General features: G+C 40.4%; 1 protein-coding gene across 1 annotated transcript in view; it reads left to right on the top strand.

The window, feature by feature from the left end:
- tll1 (tolloid-like 1) overlaps positions 1 to 14,129 on the top strand; it is a 24,651-nt gene extending 10,522 nt beyond the window's left edge. The window contains exons 3-21 of the mRNA XM_033968619.2: positions 362 to 454; positions 953 to 1,099; positions 1,182 to 1,299; positions 2,200 to 2,378; positions 2,607 to 2,712; positions 3,094 to 3,218; positions 3,968 to 4,083; positions 4,166 to 4,268; positions 4,446 to 4,562; positions 4,638 to 4,783; positions 5,637 to 5,832; positions 5,912 to 6,037; positions 6,331 to 6,491; positions 6,915 to 7,095; positions 9,692 to 9,817; positions 10,769 to 10,896; positions 12,038 to 12,251; positions 12,538 to 12,788; positions 13,878 to 14,129. Of these exons, the coding sequence (XP_033824510.1) occupies positions 362 to 454; positions 953 to 1,099; positions 1,182 to 1,299; positions 2,200 to 2,378; positions 2,607 to 2,712; positions 3,094 to 3,218; positions 3,968 to 4,083; positions 4,166 to 4,268; positions 4,446 to 4,562; positions 4,638 to 4,783; positions 5,637 to 5,832; positions 5,912 to 6,037; positions 6,331 to 6,491; positions 6,915 to 7,095; positions 9,692 to 9,817; positions 10,769 to 10,896; positions 12,038 to 12,251; positions 12,538 to 12,788; positions 13,878 to 14,012 (2,768 nt within the window). The 3' untranslated portion in view covers positions 14,013 to 14,129. The remainder of the gene's footprint in view (positions 1 to 361; positions 455 to 952; positions 1,100 to 1,181; positions 1,300 to 2,199; positions 2,379 to 2,606; positions 2,713 to 3,093; positions 3,219 to 3,967; positions 4,084 to 4,165; positions 4,269 to 4,445; positions 4,563 to 4,637; positions 4,784 to 5,636; positions 5,833 to 5,911; positions 6,038 to 6,330; positions 6,492 to 6,914; positions 7,096 to 9,691; positions 9,818 to 10,768; positions 10,897 to 12,037; positions 12,252 to 12,537; positions 12,789 to 13,877) is intronic.
- Positions 14,130 to 14,565: the final 436 nt, after the last annotated feature.

Here is a 14,565-nt window from a genome sequence, read left to right as displayed (position 1 = left end):
GAAATAGCAATTAAATCACTAATTATGAAGAAAATAGTTGGGGTCCTGCAGCTCTAAGTAAAAGTATAAATTGCACATTTTGGTTATTGGGACTACAGCACAATTCTGCATAGCTACAATTATAAGTACAAGTACACATTTAAAAAAATAACTCAAACACAATTATCAGAAAAGTGTCTTCAATAAAATTAACTTTCCACCCATCAATTTCACTTCTTTGCTCTTTCACACACAATTACCCTACAGCAATCTCTCTAAATGGCGGTATTGTTTTAATGGAAGTTAAGAGAAGCCTTCTGAGGATATCAACATTTATTATGCTTAGTTTTGGCTCTGATTCTTGGCTCCCCTGTCTCGTCAGGTGGCCGAGGGGAACAGGAACACGAAATCTCCAAGAAAAAAGGAGCGTTATATCTACTGCTGGAGAAATTAAGGAAACTTGACTTTGGTAAGTGTTAAGGATACAAATATGAGTTGAGTTCAGATGGAATATCAACTTGAAAATCATTTCAAACTGAGATGGAAGGCGAGTCTGAATTCTGTTGTAAAATTTGCACTATGTACCTGTGAAGGGTCTGCCATTTACTTTTCTTGATAGAGATGTTATTGCTTTGCCTGGAGTGTTCCACAGCATAGTATTAAACACCTGCTTGTCTACCTCTATATAGACAAGCAGGTCAGATCTATGGTGAGGAAACTGCTAACAGTTAGAATGTATGTTTTGTAATAAATGCAAGACAAATATTAAATGCCCTACTGTGGAACAGTCTAGGACAATAACATCTCCACAAGCAGATGTCGGCCCTTCTCACCAGAAAAGATATACAGTGCACCATTAACTTTTAAAAAGCAGATGTTTATGTCAATAAATTTGTCCCATAAATACATTTTGTTTTTGTATTGTTTTTGTTACTATTCCCAGATGACCTGGTAAAACACAACAGTAGTATAGCATCTCCCAGTACAAAGAGTCCCAGTGTGAAACTTGTGAGGATGGGCACTGTAGTGAAGAATCGTTTTCCTCGAGCAGCCACCTCCAGAGCAGAGAGGATATGGCCTGGAGGAGTCATCCCATACGTCATAGGAGGAAACTTCACTGGTAAGCAACTCCTCTGCACCTCTGACAGTACGTATCCCGGAGTCAGTGTTTGTAATGCAAGTGTGTGTGTGTGTGTGTCCAGGTAGTCAGAGAGCCATGTTCAAGCAGGCAATGAGACACTGGGAGAAGCAGACCTGTGTGACTTTTATAGAAAAGACCGATGAGGAGAGCTACATTGTGTTTACATACAGGCCCTGTGGGTGAGTCCTACACATCGTATGCCCAGTGTACTCTGTGTGTGTGTGTGTGTGGGTGTGTGTGTCTGTGTGAGTGTGTGTATACGTGTACGTGTGTATGTGTGTGCGTGTATGTGAGTGTGTGTGCCTAGAGTGCAGGAGTGACCTTGTCAGTGAGAGACGATACGGTCACTCAACAATGGCTCTACTTTCCTTCCTGTCCTGCTCCTGTTTCCCTGTCCCACCAATCACAACTTTGTCCAACTGTTTGTATGTTGGTGTGTTTGACTCACATGCAGCACTAGTGCATTGTTCTATGGACTGCAGGGTCATAGTGTATTTTTACAGTGATCATGCTGCACACATTTTAGACTGGCAGTCAAACCAAATAAGCTGAAAGGGTTGCATATAGTACATTACAAGAATGTATTGGGAATACTATACACATTCTATGTTACCCATATTTTGTAGAATTATGTGATATGTGTCAAGTATTTTTTTTTGTAGTTAGGATACAAACTATAAGTGTGCTGCACAAAAGAGTTCTACTCCAGTCATACAATCAGCTCACTGGATATCTTTAATCAGATTTGTTGCCCTGGCACGGATGTCTCTGTTAACTACAAAAAGAAACTCTGTGTGTGTGTGTGTGTGTGTGTGTGTGGGGGGGGGGGTGCGTGCGTGTGTGTGCAGCGGTATGTGAGTTCTCACAGCAGTTGGCAGTAAAACAGCACTTTTATTTTTGCTAATAACTCCTGATATTTTTCCTCTGGTGGCCATTGCACAGCAGAGGAAATCCTGAAAATGTTTGGCTTGTGTGTGTATGCTGGTTCGAACATTGTTTTGGCTGTGTTCCTTTGGCAAATTGCACTTAAGTATCAAATGTTATCTATCAACTTTCAACTTCCCCCCAATTCTCATTAGGTGTTGTTCCTATGTGGGTCGTCGTGGCAATGGGCCCCAGGCCATCTCCATTGGGAAGAACTGTGACAAGTTCGGCATTGTGGTGCATGAACTGGGCCACGTCATTGGCTTCTGGCACGAGCACACGCGGCCGGATCGGGACGACCATGTGACCATCATCCGGGACAACATCCAACCAGGTGGCAGCTCTGTTACAGTCACATCCACACATCCACAGTCCACCCATTTAGAATTATGTATTTGCACACTTCATTCATAAATTTAATAAATCCTTTCAGTGTTATCTAAAATTAATATTCAGTCATTTACTTTACTGGTATCCATATAGCTCAGTGTTATGCGAGTATGATGTATTAGATTGAATCAGTTTGTGGACAAACCTGTTGATGAATACAACATCTTTGTAGGCCAGGAGTACAACTTCCTGAAGATGGAGCCAGGGGAGGTCAACTCTCTTGGGGAACCATATGATTTTGATAGCATCATGCACTATGCCAGGAACACCTTCTCACGGTAAGTTTTAGCATAAAACATGTTCATCCACAGCATTGCAGTGTGTTAGCTACTGTTTGACTGTCCACTTTGTCAACCCCAAATAAAAATGTTGGAGTTACAATTGTGTTGAAAATATGATTATGTATTTATTTTGTATACATTTACATATAATTATGTGGCCTCTAAAGGTTGCTGAAATATTTCTCTTTTTAACTTTAACTATTTTGACTAGTCAATTATTTCGCTGTTTAATATGTAGCATAATCTTGAAATGAGTCATCTTGTGTCTCAGGAGACTTCATTGTGTTGTTAGAAAACATGGCTATAATGGAAGTACCCTTTAAAAACAATTTTAGAGTAACAGATGTGTCTGTCTTAATTGTTTTTTTCCACATAAAGGGGAATGTTCCTGGATACCATCCTCCCCTCTAGAGATGAGAATGGAGTGCGTCCTGCGATAGGTCAGAGGACGAGGCTCAGTAAAGGAGACATTGCACAGGCAAGAAAGCTGTATAGATGTCCAGGTACTGACGTGTTTACTATCTGACCACTGCCACCAGACTGTGACCGACCAAGACCAACACGATTTCTTGTCTGGGACTGTACATTATCATGTTATTCTACTTATTCAGAGCAAATGCGATCCTAAAGCAATAAGCCAAATAAAAAACCCATTGTAGTATTTTTACATTTGGAAATGGATACAAGGCCTACATGTCTTATAAGCTCTCACATGAGTGGAATGGTCTCACATGGATACAGCCCCAGGGTTGATGATGGGATAGGACAGTCATGTTTGGCTCATAAATCAGAGTGAATGAGAACTATGTCTTACATTATTTGAAAATTGAAATAAATATATTTTCTATCTATCTATTATCTATTTTTTAATTTTGTTTCAAATAATCGCACGTATGAGTAAAAACTTGACAGTGTTACATTTCCAGTTTTATTTCTAGTAAACACTTAGTTGGGGTTCAGTGTCCTTGAATATTTGGACACTGGATTCATTTTGAAATTTGATCGGTCATTTATAAAGACATTTTCATAATATAACATATATTAAAAATAGCCTGTCTATATAGGCCATGTGTAATTTGAATGACATTGTCTTGGCACAAATGGATTATAAATAAACAAATTGATGCTGAGCATCACAATAATAGATTGGACATTACCATGGTATTCCCACCATAAGTAAAGAACTGACATGATGATACAGAAGGACCAAGCCTGCCACAGAAGCATAACTCAATATGTGTGTGTCCCTCAGCCTGTGGAGAGACTCTCCAGGATTCTACAGGGAACTTCACTTCCCCCGGTTACCCCAATGGATACCCCTCCTACACCCACTGTGTGTGGAGGATATCAGTTACACCTGGAGAGAAGGTGAGACACACTTAGCTCACTCATGTACACAATAAGATGCTGTGTAATGATAATGTCACTAAGCTCTGCTTGGCTTTTCCAGATTGTTTTAAACTTTACTACGATGGATCTGTACAAAAGCAGTCTCTGTTGGTATGACCACATAGAAGTCCATGATGGATATTGGAGGAAAGCTCCACTCCTCGGTAAGTAAGGCTGGATGATATGACAAAAAAAAAAAACCCCTGATATCAATGACTTTCAGCAAGACCAGCTTTTAAAGATTAGCTATAGAACATAACCAAAGTATGCTTACGGTAACCAAATTTTTTCCAAAACATTTTTTTATGATGGTTAATTATGTGATTATGTGTCTTCTGCAGGTAGATTTTGTGGCGATAAAGTTCCTGACGTGTTGATTTCCACTGACAGCCGAATGTGGATTGAGTTCCGCAGTAGTAGCAACTGGGTGGGGAAGGGCTTTGCTGCAATTTATGAAGGTAAAGCTGCATATGGCATCTAATATGTTTTCATTATACTTGTTACTGTTATTTAGTGTCCCTTTTGATTTTTAGCAATATGTGGAGGAGATATCACCAAAGATTCCGGACAAATTCAATCTCCCAATTATCCAGATGACTACCGACCCTCCAAAGAGTGCGTGTGGAGAATCAGCGTCTCGGAAGGATACCACGTTGGCCTCAGCTTTCAGGCTTTTGAGGTGAGTCACTCCCATGTTCTTATGTGCTCTGTGCAGTGTCTGGGTCAGATTTCACGCTTGTGTAGCCAGTAGGAGCATAATAAAGGTGGTGCATGGATTGTGCGGATACAAAGCAGCCATCTGGAAATCGGTCACACTGTTGTTGTCAGGCTATGAACATGTCAGTGTGAGTGCTAAAAAAAGACAGTAGCCACTTGAACTTAACATGTGAAGGGTCAAAAATCAGATTTTTACTGGAGCTAACATCAGTCTATTTTAAAGAGAAATTTGTCATTGCACATGCTAAGAACTAACTAGAAAGAAGAACTAACGAATTATAGCAAATTATAACATAAAAACATAAATCAGATATTTGTTCTGAATGAACAAAGCTTTTTTGCTAATAATAATGATTTGATAGTCACAGATGATACATTTTAAAGTTTAGTATATTTCATTTTGTCTCCACAGAGAGTGGAATAAGCAGTTGTATAAACAGCGGAAAATGTATAACGGAAAATAAAAATTACACTTCCTGCTTTTGAAAGGGCACTACATAGATTTTATCCTATGAATCCTATGAGCACCCTTAAAGCCTTTCATCAATCACAGACCCAAGAGAAACTGTTATATGATGTGTTCAGGTGAATGGCTTGTAATCAGCACAAGAGATGCTCGTCTCGCACTTGCTTCACCTCTGTGTGTCACAAAGGCATGCACACACCCGTGCACATGCATTTCATTCATGTCCATTTGAGGTGGGCAGACAGCTTTATGACAATTAGAAACTAAATTGGGATGCTGCTTAAGAGATCATTGTACATGTATAAAATTGTGAGTTTGATAATACCTTTTTATCTGCTCCTCTTCATAGATCGAAAGACATGACAGCTGTGCATATGACTACCTGGAGGTTCGAGATGGCCCTTTAGATACCAGCCCTTTGATCGGTCGATTCTGTGGCTACGACAAACCCGAGGATGTGCGCTCTACCTCACACACTTTGTGGATGAAGTTTGTTTCGGATGGGACTGTCAACAAAGCTGGTTTTGCAGCCAACTTTTTCAAAGGTTTTTCCTGTTGTTTAGTCTTTCATCCCAGTGGAAGGCTAAGAGTTTGTTGTTGACCATAGGCCTTGCTGTGTTTCAGAGGAGGACGAGTGTGCCAAGCCGGATAATGGAGGCTGTGAGCAGAGATGCGTCAACACTTTGGGCAGCTTTAAGTGTGCCTGTGACCCGGGCTTTGAGATTGCCCCGGATAAGAAAAGCTGTGAGGGTAAGAGTGCATGTTTTTCTCCTTGTCCATTCTTTTGTTTGACAGCATGTTTCAATAGTAAATAACATCCACACCATCTTAACAACAGGAAATAACATGGCACGGAACCACCTGTGCCTCTCTTCAAGTACAATAAACACAATCAAAGCATGTTATCATAATATAGTAGCATGCTTCAAGCATCTACTTAACCTGATGACTCATAGAAACAGAATATTCATTTTGTTTTATTGTGGAAAAATCAATAGAACGTTGACTTTATGCACGTATATGAACTGTATCTTTGTATTTAGCTGCTTGTGGTGGCCTGCTCTCAAAGTTGAATGGAACCATCAGTACCCCCGGCTGGCCCAAAGAGTATCCACCCAACAAGAACTGTGTGTGGCAGGTGGTGGCCCCCACACAGTACCGCATCTCCATGCAGTTTGAGGCCTTTGAGCTAGAGGGGAATGAGGTGAGTCTTTCTATTCATGTCAATACTAAGGGCATCATTTCCCATGGAGGGTAGGGGCCTTTTTAATTCTATGTGATATTCATTACTTTTTTAAAGGAAAAAAGAAAATAGAATAGGCTCTTAGGGTGCACACACACCACATTAAAACTACGACAACACTGTAACTAAACCTGAACTACAGCAAGACTAAACCACGGCTACAACACAGTCACCAAACCAAATCTACATCAGAATTACTTTTATTCACCCCCAAGGGAAAATTCTTTAAATTCTTCTCAGGACTAAACTGGGTTCAAATCTGGACCAAACCAGATCAACATTAGAATGTCCACATAAACCAAACTTATTAACCTAACTGGCACAAAAGACGGAGCACCTCCACACTTGATGGTTGTTTTTCATTGTACCTATTTGTGGCTCCAGGTGTGTAAATATGATTATGTGGAGGTGCGCAGCGGCCTGTCGTCAGACTCTAAGCTCCACGGGAAATACTGCGGCACTGAGGTCCCTGAGGTCATCACCTCTCAGTACAACAACATGAGGATTGAGTTCAAATCGGACAATACCATCTCCAAGAAAGGATTCAAGGCGCACTTCTTCTCAGGTGAGTCATGCATCAGTTACTGTGTCACTGTGACTGTGTGTGATCCTTTGTTAAAGTGAACTGTATAGTAGGTTACATTATAGATGATTTAAAATGAGATAAATGAGTGAAATTCTATGGAAGTACTGAAAAAATGAGCACCACGTGTAAAGATATCTGAGCTGTGTTACATTTGATAACAAATTCTGATATACTTTTAGTCAATTGTGTCAGTGAAATTCAATTTTTCTGCTGTACTGAGGGCACACTGCCAGCTCAGTACAGCAAAGAAATGGAATTTCTCTAACAAACTGAACGTAACATTTTTAGTAGGGGGATGGGACAAGACCTTTACTCCAATTTTGCCATGCAGTATAACCAATTTGACTTGCATTAAATTGTACTGCTGAAGCATTCTCTTGATCAACAAATATCTAATAATTTTGCACCACTTCATGGCCCCGTACCTGATGTACAGAAACTTTCTTCTACTTGGACATTAAGTTTATATGCGATCCTGTTTGGGCCCTTTATGATAGAAAAGGAATATATTAAAATCATTTCGTTGGGAGCTAGTATCACTGTACTAGTGTTAGTAGTTGGTGGTTTCTTATTTAGTTATCACCTGCAAAAATCTTACATTAACCAAAAACACTTTATATTTGTATTAGTTTACTAAATGAAGACCAGTGCTGAGTGTGTTATATTTTTGCTGCTGTGCTTTCTCCCTGCCCTCCATTCGCTCCTTACCCTCCTGCTCAAGATTCCCCTCTCCCTCTCTCCCTCAGACAGACCCGCTCAGTGTCACCATCGTATGTTTGTGTTTGAGTCGTGCCACCACTTTAACCGTAGCCGCTCTTCCACTCACGGCCGCAACAGCAGGCTGGCAACCTCACCAAAGGTCGGAGGTAACATGACCTCAATAGCCATTTCTGATTGGCCCGCACTGGCTATGTGGGACAATGGAATGCATTGATCCGAATCGATTGCATGGACTATTGGGAAACGTGCTTTGTCCCTAAAGTCAGAATGCTGTCCATGTAAAACACTGATTGAATGAGCATCTGTGAACCCATACCCCTCGTAGTTTTGACTGTTGGCAAACACATTACATTCACCCTGTTTATTATGCTGTATTGTTGTCTATTAACAGTGCATACTCTAGATTTAACATTTATAAGCTATATTGTCTTTACTATAAAAAGCATGGGGGCTAACACATAACAATCTAATACACAATGGACTAATTCTCCAGCTGGGTTATCCTGACCAAACCTGTATCACAAACATGGGTCTCTACTCCTGACAGGTTTCCCCAGGAGCGTTGAAGGATGGGTCAAATGCAGAGGACAAATAAATAAACGATAATACAGTTCAAGCTTAAACTTAAATTAAACAGAAACTAGGGCTGTGCGATATGACAGAAGATTTATCACATTTTTCCCTCATATTGCGCAATCACAATTTTCAGTTTTATTTTATTTAGTTTTCTGTTAAAAACAAATAAAAAATAGCTTTGAATATTAATTTCCTGATCATAAATAATACAGAATTTTAATTATTGCCATTTAATAACAAAAACATTCAAATTTCTTTCTGGAGAGTCTGAACTGTTCTCCAAACCACATGTTTTTACTGACAGAGGATTGGATGTGAACTCCGCAGTTAAAATGTCCCTTGCATATTATTGACTATTACAAATAACTGAATATCACTTGTGAAATTGTAAAATTCAATTAACTGCACAGCCCCATCAGAAATAGTTCTCTTTAATTATTTCCAAACAACATTCCCTTGTTTTGTTGATGTTGTGCGTGTGTAGTGACAGTGGCATAGCCTAAGTCTCTTCCAGGCTTGGTTTAAGTGACCCTTTGCCAGCAGCTTTGGGGAGGTCCGTGCTGCTTCCCACACTCCTCGTCCATGTGAGCGCTCCTCGGTGTGCATGTGGACGGCTGTGTGAGGATAACCCGAACAGCGCCACAATCACCACTGTGTAGCATCAAGCAAAGCCTCTTAGCGCTGCTGATAGAGTGAGACTGAGCCCACAATAGCACCGTAATACCACATCAGACAGATACACACACACACACTGAGCAATAACATGACACAGAATGTTCATTAAAGGAGACATATTATGAATTTTGCTGGGAATTTAGTGTTAAGCTATGACATACGTGGATCATTATTTTACATTTAGTTCGTTGTAAACCATAATATAAATCTAAGTTTTATAATAGAAACTGTGAAGCTAGGATGATTTTGATCACAAAAATTGCTCTGGCTTGAATGTTTCTCACTATGGCATTAAACTTATCTACCTTCCAAAATACCAAAAAAATATATTCATATGAATGGGCTTCCCTCTCCACAAATCTGATCCGTAACTTTGCCTTGAAACGCCACCTACCTGTCACCATTTCCACGGAGACGAGCAGGAGGTGGACCCCCAATCTCAAAATTTGCTATCTTATTTGTAGTACAATTTTTTTAAGTTTCAACACATTTTCCTCTATTCTCTTTCCTCTGTGCCTTGTGTAGAACTGACGCAGTAGTGTTGGTGTAGACCCATCAAAGAGTATTTTAAAAGTGTTCTTCCTGTGTATTTGTTTTTCTGCAGACAAGGATGAATGCAGCAAAGACAACGGAGGCTGTCAACACGAGTGCATAAACACACTGGGCTCGTACATGTGTCAGTGTCGCCATGGCTTTGTGCTACATGATAACAAGCATGACTGTAAAGAAGGTAGGTCCCACTTTCACCACGTGTACCACCGCCATGGGCACCAGCTCACACACCCTCACATGCCCCAGAGCAGCCTCAAAGCTCTGCGCTCACATCAGGCCTACACCTGAAGGACTTAAAGGATAATATTGATGACCATTTTAATAGGATGGGAAACCTTTTTGAACCATATTATAAAGAAACCCACAAATGCAAATAAAATGTACGGGTGATAAATATTGACCCCAATCAAAATATAGTATATTTTTGTTTTGCTGAATGATAAGTCAATAAGTGTAAAGACACATATCTCAGTGTGGACAAGACGTACAGTCCTCATCCCCACTAACCTTCTAATGTTATGGACATCAAAATTCTTGTCACAGTTCATACTTAGTGTATTATGTGACACATTATAAGTCTCTACCAACTTAACAAACACATGTTCGTTTTGCGTACAAAGCTATCATTTTTTTCCTCTGAACAATATTTTTATAGTTATCTATCTGCATGAGAGTGAATAATGTGAATATTGTGTAGATGCACATGCATCATTGTTTTACACAGCTCCACTATTTTTTATCTGTTTTCTACTGTACAAACTCATTCTGTCTGTAAATTAATATTGTCATTCTTTTATTTATTCTCTTTTTGTATGTTTATTTCCTTTTTACAGTCACGCTCTTTCATTTTCCACATGTTTGACCTCTCTGTGCTGCTCTACCATTCATCATATGTCCATATATCTGTGCAGGACTTGAGTTCATGAGTAGATGACGTACAAAGTGTGCCATGTGAATGCATCCATGTGACTCATCTTGAATTCCTCCACCAATGTTTTTTTGAAATCCACTCTTCATCTCTTGATTCTCTCATTTTTCTGCTTCTCTTCCTGGTCCTGTTGTATTTCCTTTCCTTTTGGATGGTTCTCTGTGCAGCTGTGACTCTGACTTCCTCTGTGTCTGTGTCCAGCGGAGTGTGAGCACCAGATCCACAGCCCCAGTGGCACCCTGAGCAGCCCTAACTGGCCCGACAAGTACCCCAGCCGCAAGGAGTGCACGTGGGACATCAGTGCCACCCCGGGCCACCGAGTAAAGATTGTAAGTGTCCAAAGTATATATAATTTCTGTGTATGCACACACCCCAGGCAAGTGTCTCCTCTCCTGCTCCACTTTTCAAAGCCAATGAGAAGAGGCTGAGTGCATGTTTGAATGAGGCGCACTGTAAGGGTTTGCTCATGCGTTAGACACAGGACACAGATGGTTAGAGCCCAAGGCCTGGCTGACTGTGTGCAGCCTACATTAGATACACATGCATGCAATTAACATTAGGCTTTATGTATCAACACATCTAAGGCATAGCACATGGGCTGAATCATAATAATTACTAGTTTGATTATTGCATTTGATGCTACAATCTCCAGCATGGGGTTTGCAGTGAAGCACAAGAAGAGGCAGTCTTGTTTGGGATAGTTGTATTCATATTATACAGCCCTATACTTGTGATTTAATATTCAACAAACAGCCGTTTGTGCTGTATTCAGTTACATGGATTAAGTCTCGTTAAATTGTGAGTGCTTTACATACTGTATAAAGTTTAAGAAAAACTTTAAACATCCTCAATCTCAGTGTATGCTATACAAACTGTTGCAGGACTGTAACCCATTAGGACTTGGCTGCTCTCACTTGACTTCACTTTAGACCAAATGTTGAGGCTGAGGTCACTTTGTATTAGCAGAAGGGTTATCATCAGCTGTACTTGGTATTGTAAACCTCTTGTAACTATTTTATATGAACAGAAACAAACAAACAATTGTCAACAAAGGTGACTGATTTGAAATCCTTGTGTATGCTCCAAAACTTGATTTAATTTGTTCAAGTTGGATTTACAGATTATCAACAGGATGTGTATGTAATGTACTATGTCACAAACCCAGAGTTGTGGTTTGCTGTGGTGAGATAAACAGATACATGAGGCACCAGCGAAAATATGAGAATGATTATCATCTTCCCTGTTTGTTATCTGTGCCAACATCTTAAAAATGTAGAAAACAGAATTAGTTCATTTTAAATGTTGGTAGCACTTCAGAGTTATTCCCACATTTCCTAACGCTCTACTAGCATTCTGATTATTCACCCCAGTGAGTCTATGAGCCCTTTCCGCAGACTTCAGGGACCACAGCCAAGTAAAATGAGACTTGCTGTTTGTAAGTGATCTCCTCGCTGTGGCGTATGTGTGCAGAGTTTCTCAGAGTTTGAGATCGAGCAGCATCAGGAGTGTGCATATGACCATCTGGAGGCCTTTGATGGAGACAGTGACACAGCCACCATCCTCGGACGTCTGTGCGGTAGTAAGACCCCTGAGCCTCTGGTTTCCACCGGCAACAAGATGTACCTACGCTTCATATCAGATGCTTCAGTGCAGAGGAAAGGCTTCCAGGCCACACACTCCACAGGTCTGTGCTTTTTACACTGCAAAAAGTGTATGTCAATGTGAGTTCAAATCACTTCATATTCAAAATATAGTACTTTAGATTTATTTTGTTTGTAGGTCTAGATTTTAGGACTTAATGATAGCTCTATGATGTCCATGTTTTTCTTTGTTTTGTTTTTTTTACATATCTTAGTTGACCATTTAAGTGTGATTGTCCTACTCAAAGTATCAGACTTAAAGAAACACCTCCCTCTAGTGTTCATGTCACCAAACTGCACGCTCTAAAACATTCTTCTCCTATCTTCCAGAGTGTGGGGGGCGTCTCAGAGCAGATGTGCGTCAGAAAAACCTGTATTCCCACTCTCAGTTTGGGGACAATAACTACCCGGGCCACACTGACTGTGAGTGGCTACTGACCACAGAGCAAGGCTATGGCATTGAGCTCACCTTCATCACGTTTGAGGTAGAGGAGGAGGCAGACTGTGGCTACGACTATATCGAACTGTACAACGGCCTGGACAACAACGCGCACAGGCTGGGGCGCTTCTGTGGTTCAGGGGTAAGCTTTTATGACTAATTATAGGGCTCCATTTGCATTTTGTGTTGCTCTGATATTATTTTTAAATGTTGACCACTCGTGTAGCAAAAATCAAATGAGAGAATGGGTTTGTATTCATGATTTAATCCAAAATACACACATAAAAATCTTGAGGAATTTATGACATATTTGCTCCTCATCACAATCGCTACTGATCATGGGATGCCATTACCTGTCACTGGTTTTAACTATAGCTAGCTCATTCTGCTTAATGATTGAATAATTGCCCTCAGAAAGAACCTCAATTGTGTGACTGTGAATACATAATTGCACTACCATTGTTATCACATCAGTAATATCAATACTTCATTCGAAAATCAGGTTTCAGGTTTCATTTCTCTCCGTTTCATCATGGAGAAATTTGACTTGCCGCAGGGTTCAGCAGGATTAAGATACAGACATGACATAACAAAAAACAAAAAGAACTACACAATATACAATCACTCAGGCTTCACACATCTGCATAATCATTTCATGTTGTTGATCAGTTTTGTGGACACGGGCACGAATGAGTTTTTGTACCTGTTATTCTTATGTAAAAGAACCCTGTATTTCCTCCCAGACTGCAGGAGCTCATACAGTATGTTGTGCGTGTATGGTCTGTGGTCCAGTCAGATTAAACACACCCGTGATGTTACCAGCCAGTTTTACTAGTCTAAGGATCTGCGATTTATACTTGACAGTCAGAGTTCCAACCCAGCGGACTATTCCATACCTTAGCACAGACTCTCTACTAGCTCTATAGAACATCAACCTTATATTTTGACTCCAAACACCCCTAATCTCCCAAGAAAGTACAGATGCTAGTGTATCTTGGCACACACACTCGTCACATGCTCATGTCAGCTCAGGTGATTATCCACTTGAAAATGTTTGCTTCATATCAGATAGCAGGTAGGTGACCACCCTAACCCTACCCTAACTAGTGTTAAATTATATAGTGCACATTTACAACATATTTTGAGTCAACTTCAGAGTTTAGTCATAGTTGTGAGAACCTTGGTTGGAGTGAATCATGCCTGTTATACTATTTTCCCCCTTTTGTTTTAGCCCAGAGAGGGAATCTACTCTCCCGGAGACACCATGCTGATCCGTTTCCATAGCGACGACACTATCAGCAAGAAGGGCTTTCACATGCGCTACTCCAGCACCAAGTTCCAGGAGAGCCTCCTGAGCAGGCAATGAGATATCCACCGTCCCTTCTGCACAGGCTGTCCTGTGTCTTCTGAGCGTGCCCCCCACCGCTCTATTTGCTGCTCCTCTGTCTGTGATCTGAGTGCCATTCTAAGTGCAGGTGACTGGTTACTGCACTTTGAAGAAGGTTACAATATAGTTTACCGTTACAAAACAAGTGTACAGTGGTAAGTGGACTATCAGACTCATAGCTGGAATTATGAACTGCTCACCCACACTTACAAGACTGCAAATTTCAAGACTCTATGATAAACTTTGTAAGAGGTGTGGTCATTCGCAGACATGACAAGAACCACAATATAAATGCCTTAGATGCCAGAACTGAAATGCTCCTGTTAATGTCCCCCATATTGTAATTGTGTTTACTGTTTGTACAAAAGTGTACTGAGAAAACATGCAGGGGAGTTGATCCTTAAACTTTATGAACATTGTACAAAACATTGGTCTTGTGATTAGGGATGCACTGATCCAAAATCAAATATCAGCAAACAGATAGCATGCCTGCTACATTAAGAACCCATTCTTGCAGCTTAAATGTGTTTTT

The sequence above is a fragment of the Periophthalmus magnuspinnatus genome, chromosome 1 (assembly GCF_009829125.3).
Source record: "Periophthalmus magnuspinnatus isolate fPerMag1 chromosome 1, fPerMag1.2.pri, whole genome shotgun sequence".
Lineage (NCBI taxonomy): Eukaryota > Metazoa > Chordata > Actinopteri > Gobiiformes > Gobiidae > Periophthalmus > Periophthalmus magnuspinnatus.
The sequence above is the reverse complement of the archived record's forward strand: the minus strand, read 5'-3'. Positions and strand labels throughout refer to the sequence as shown.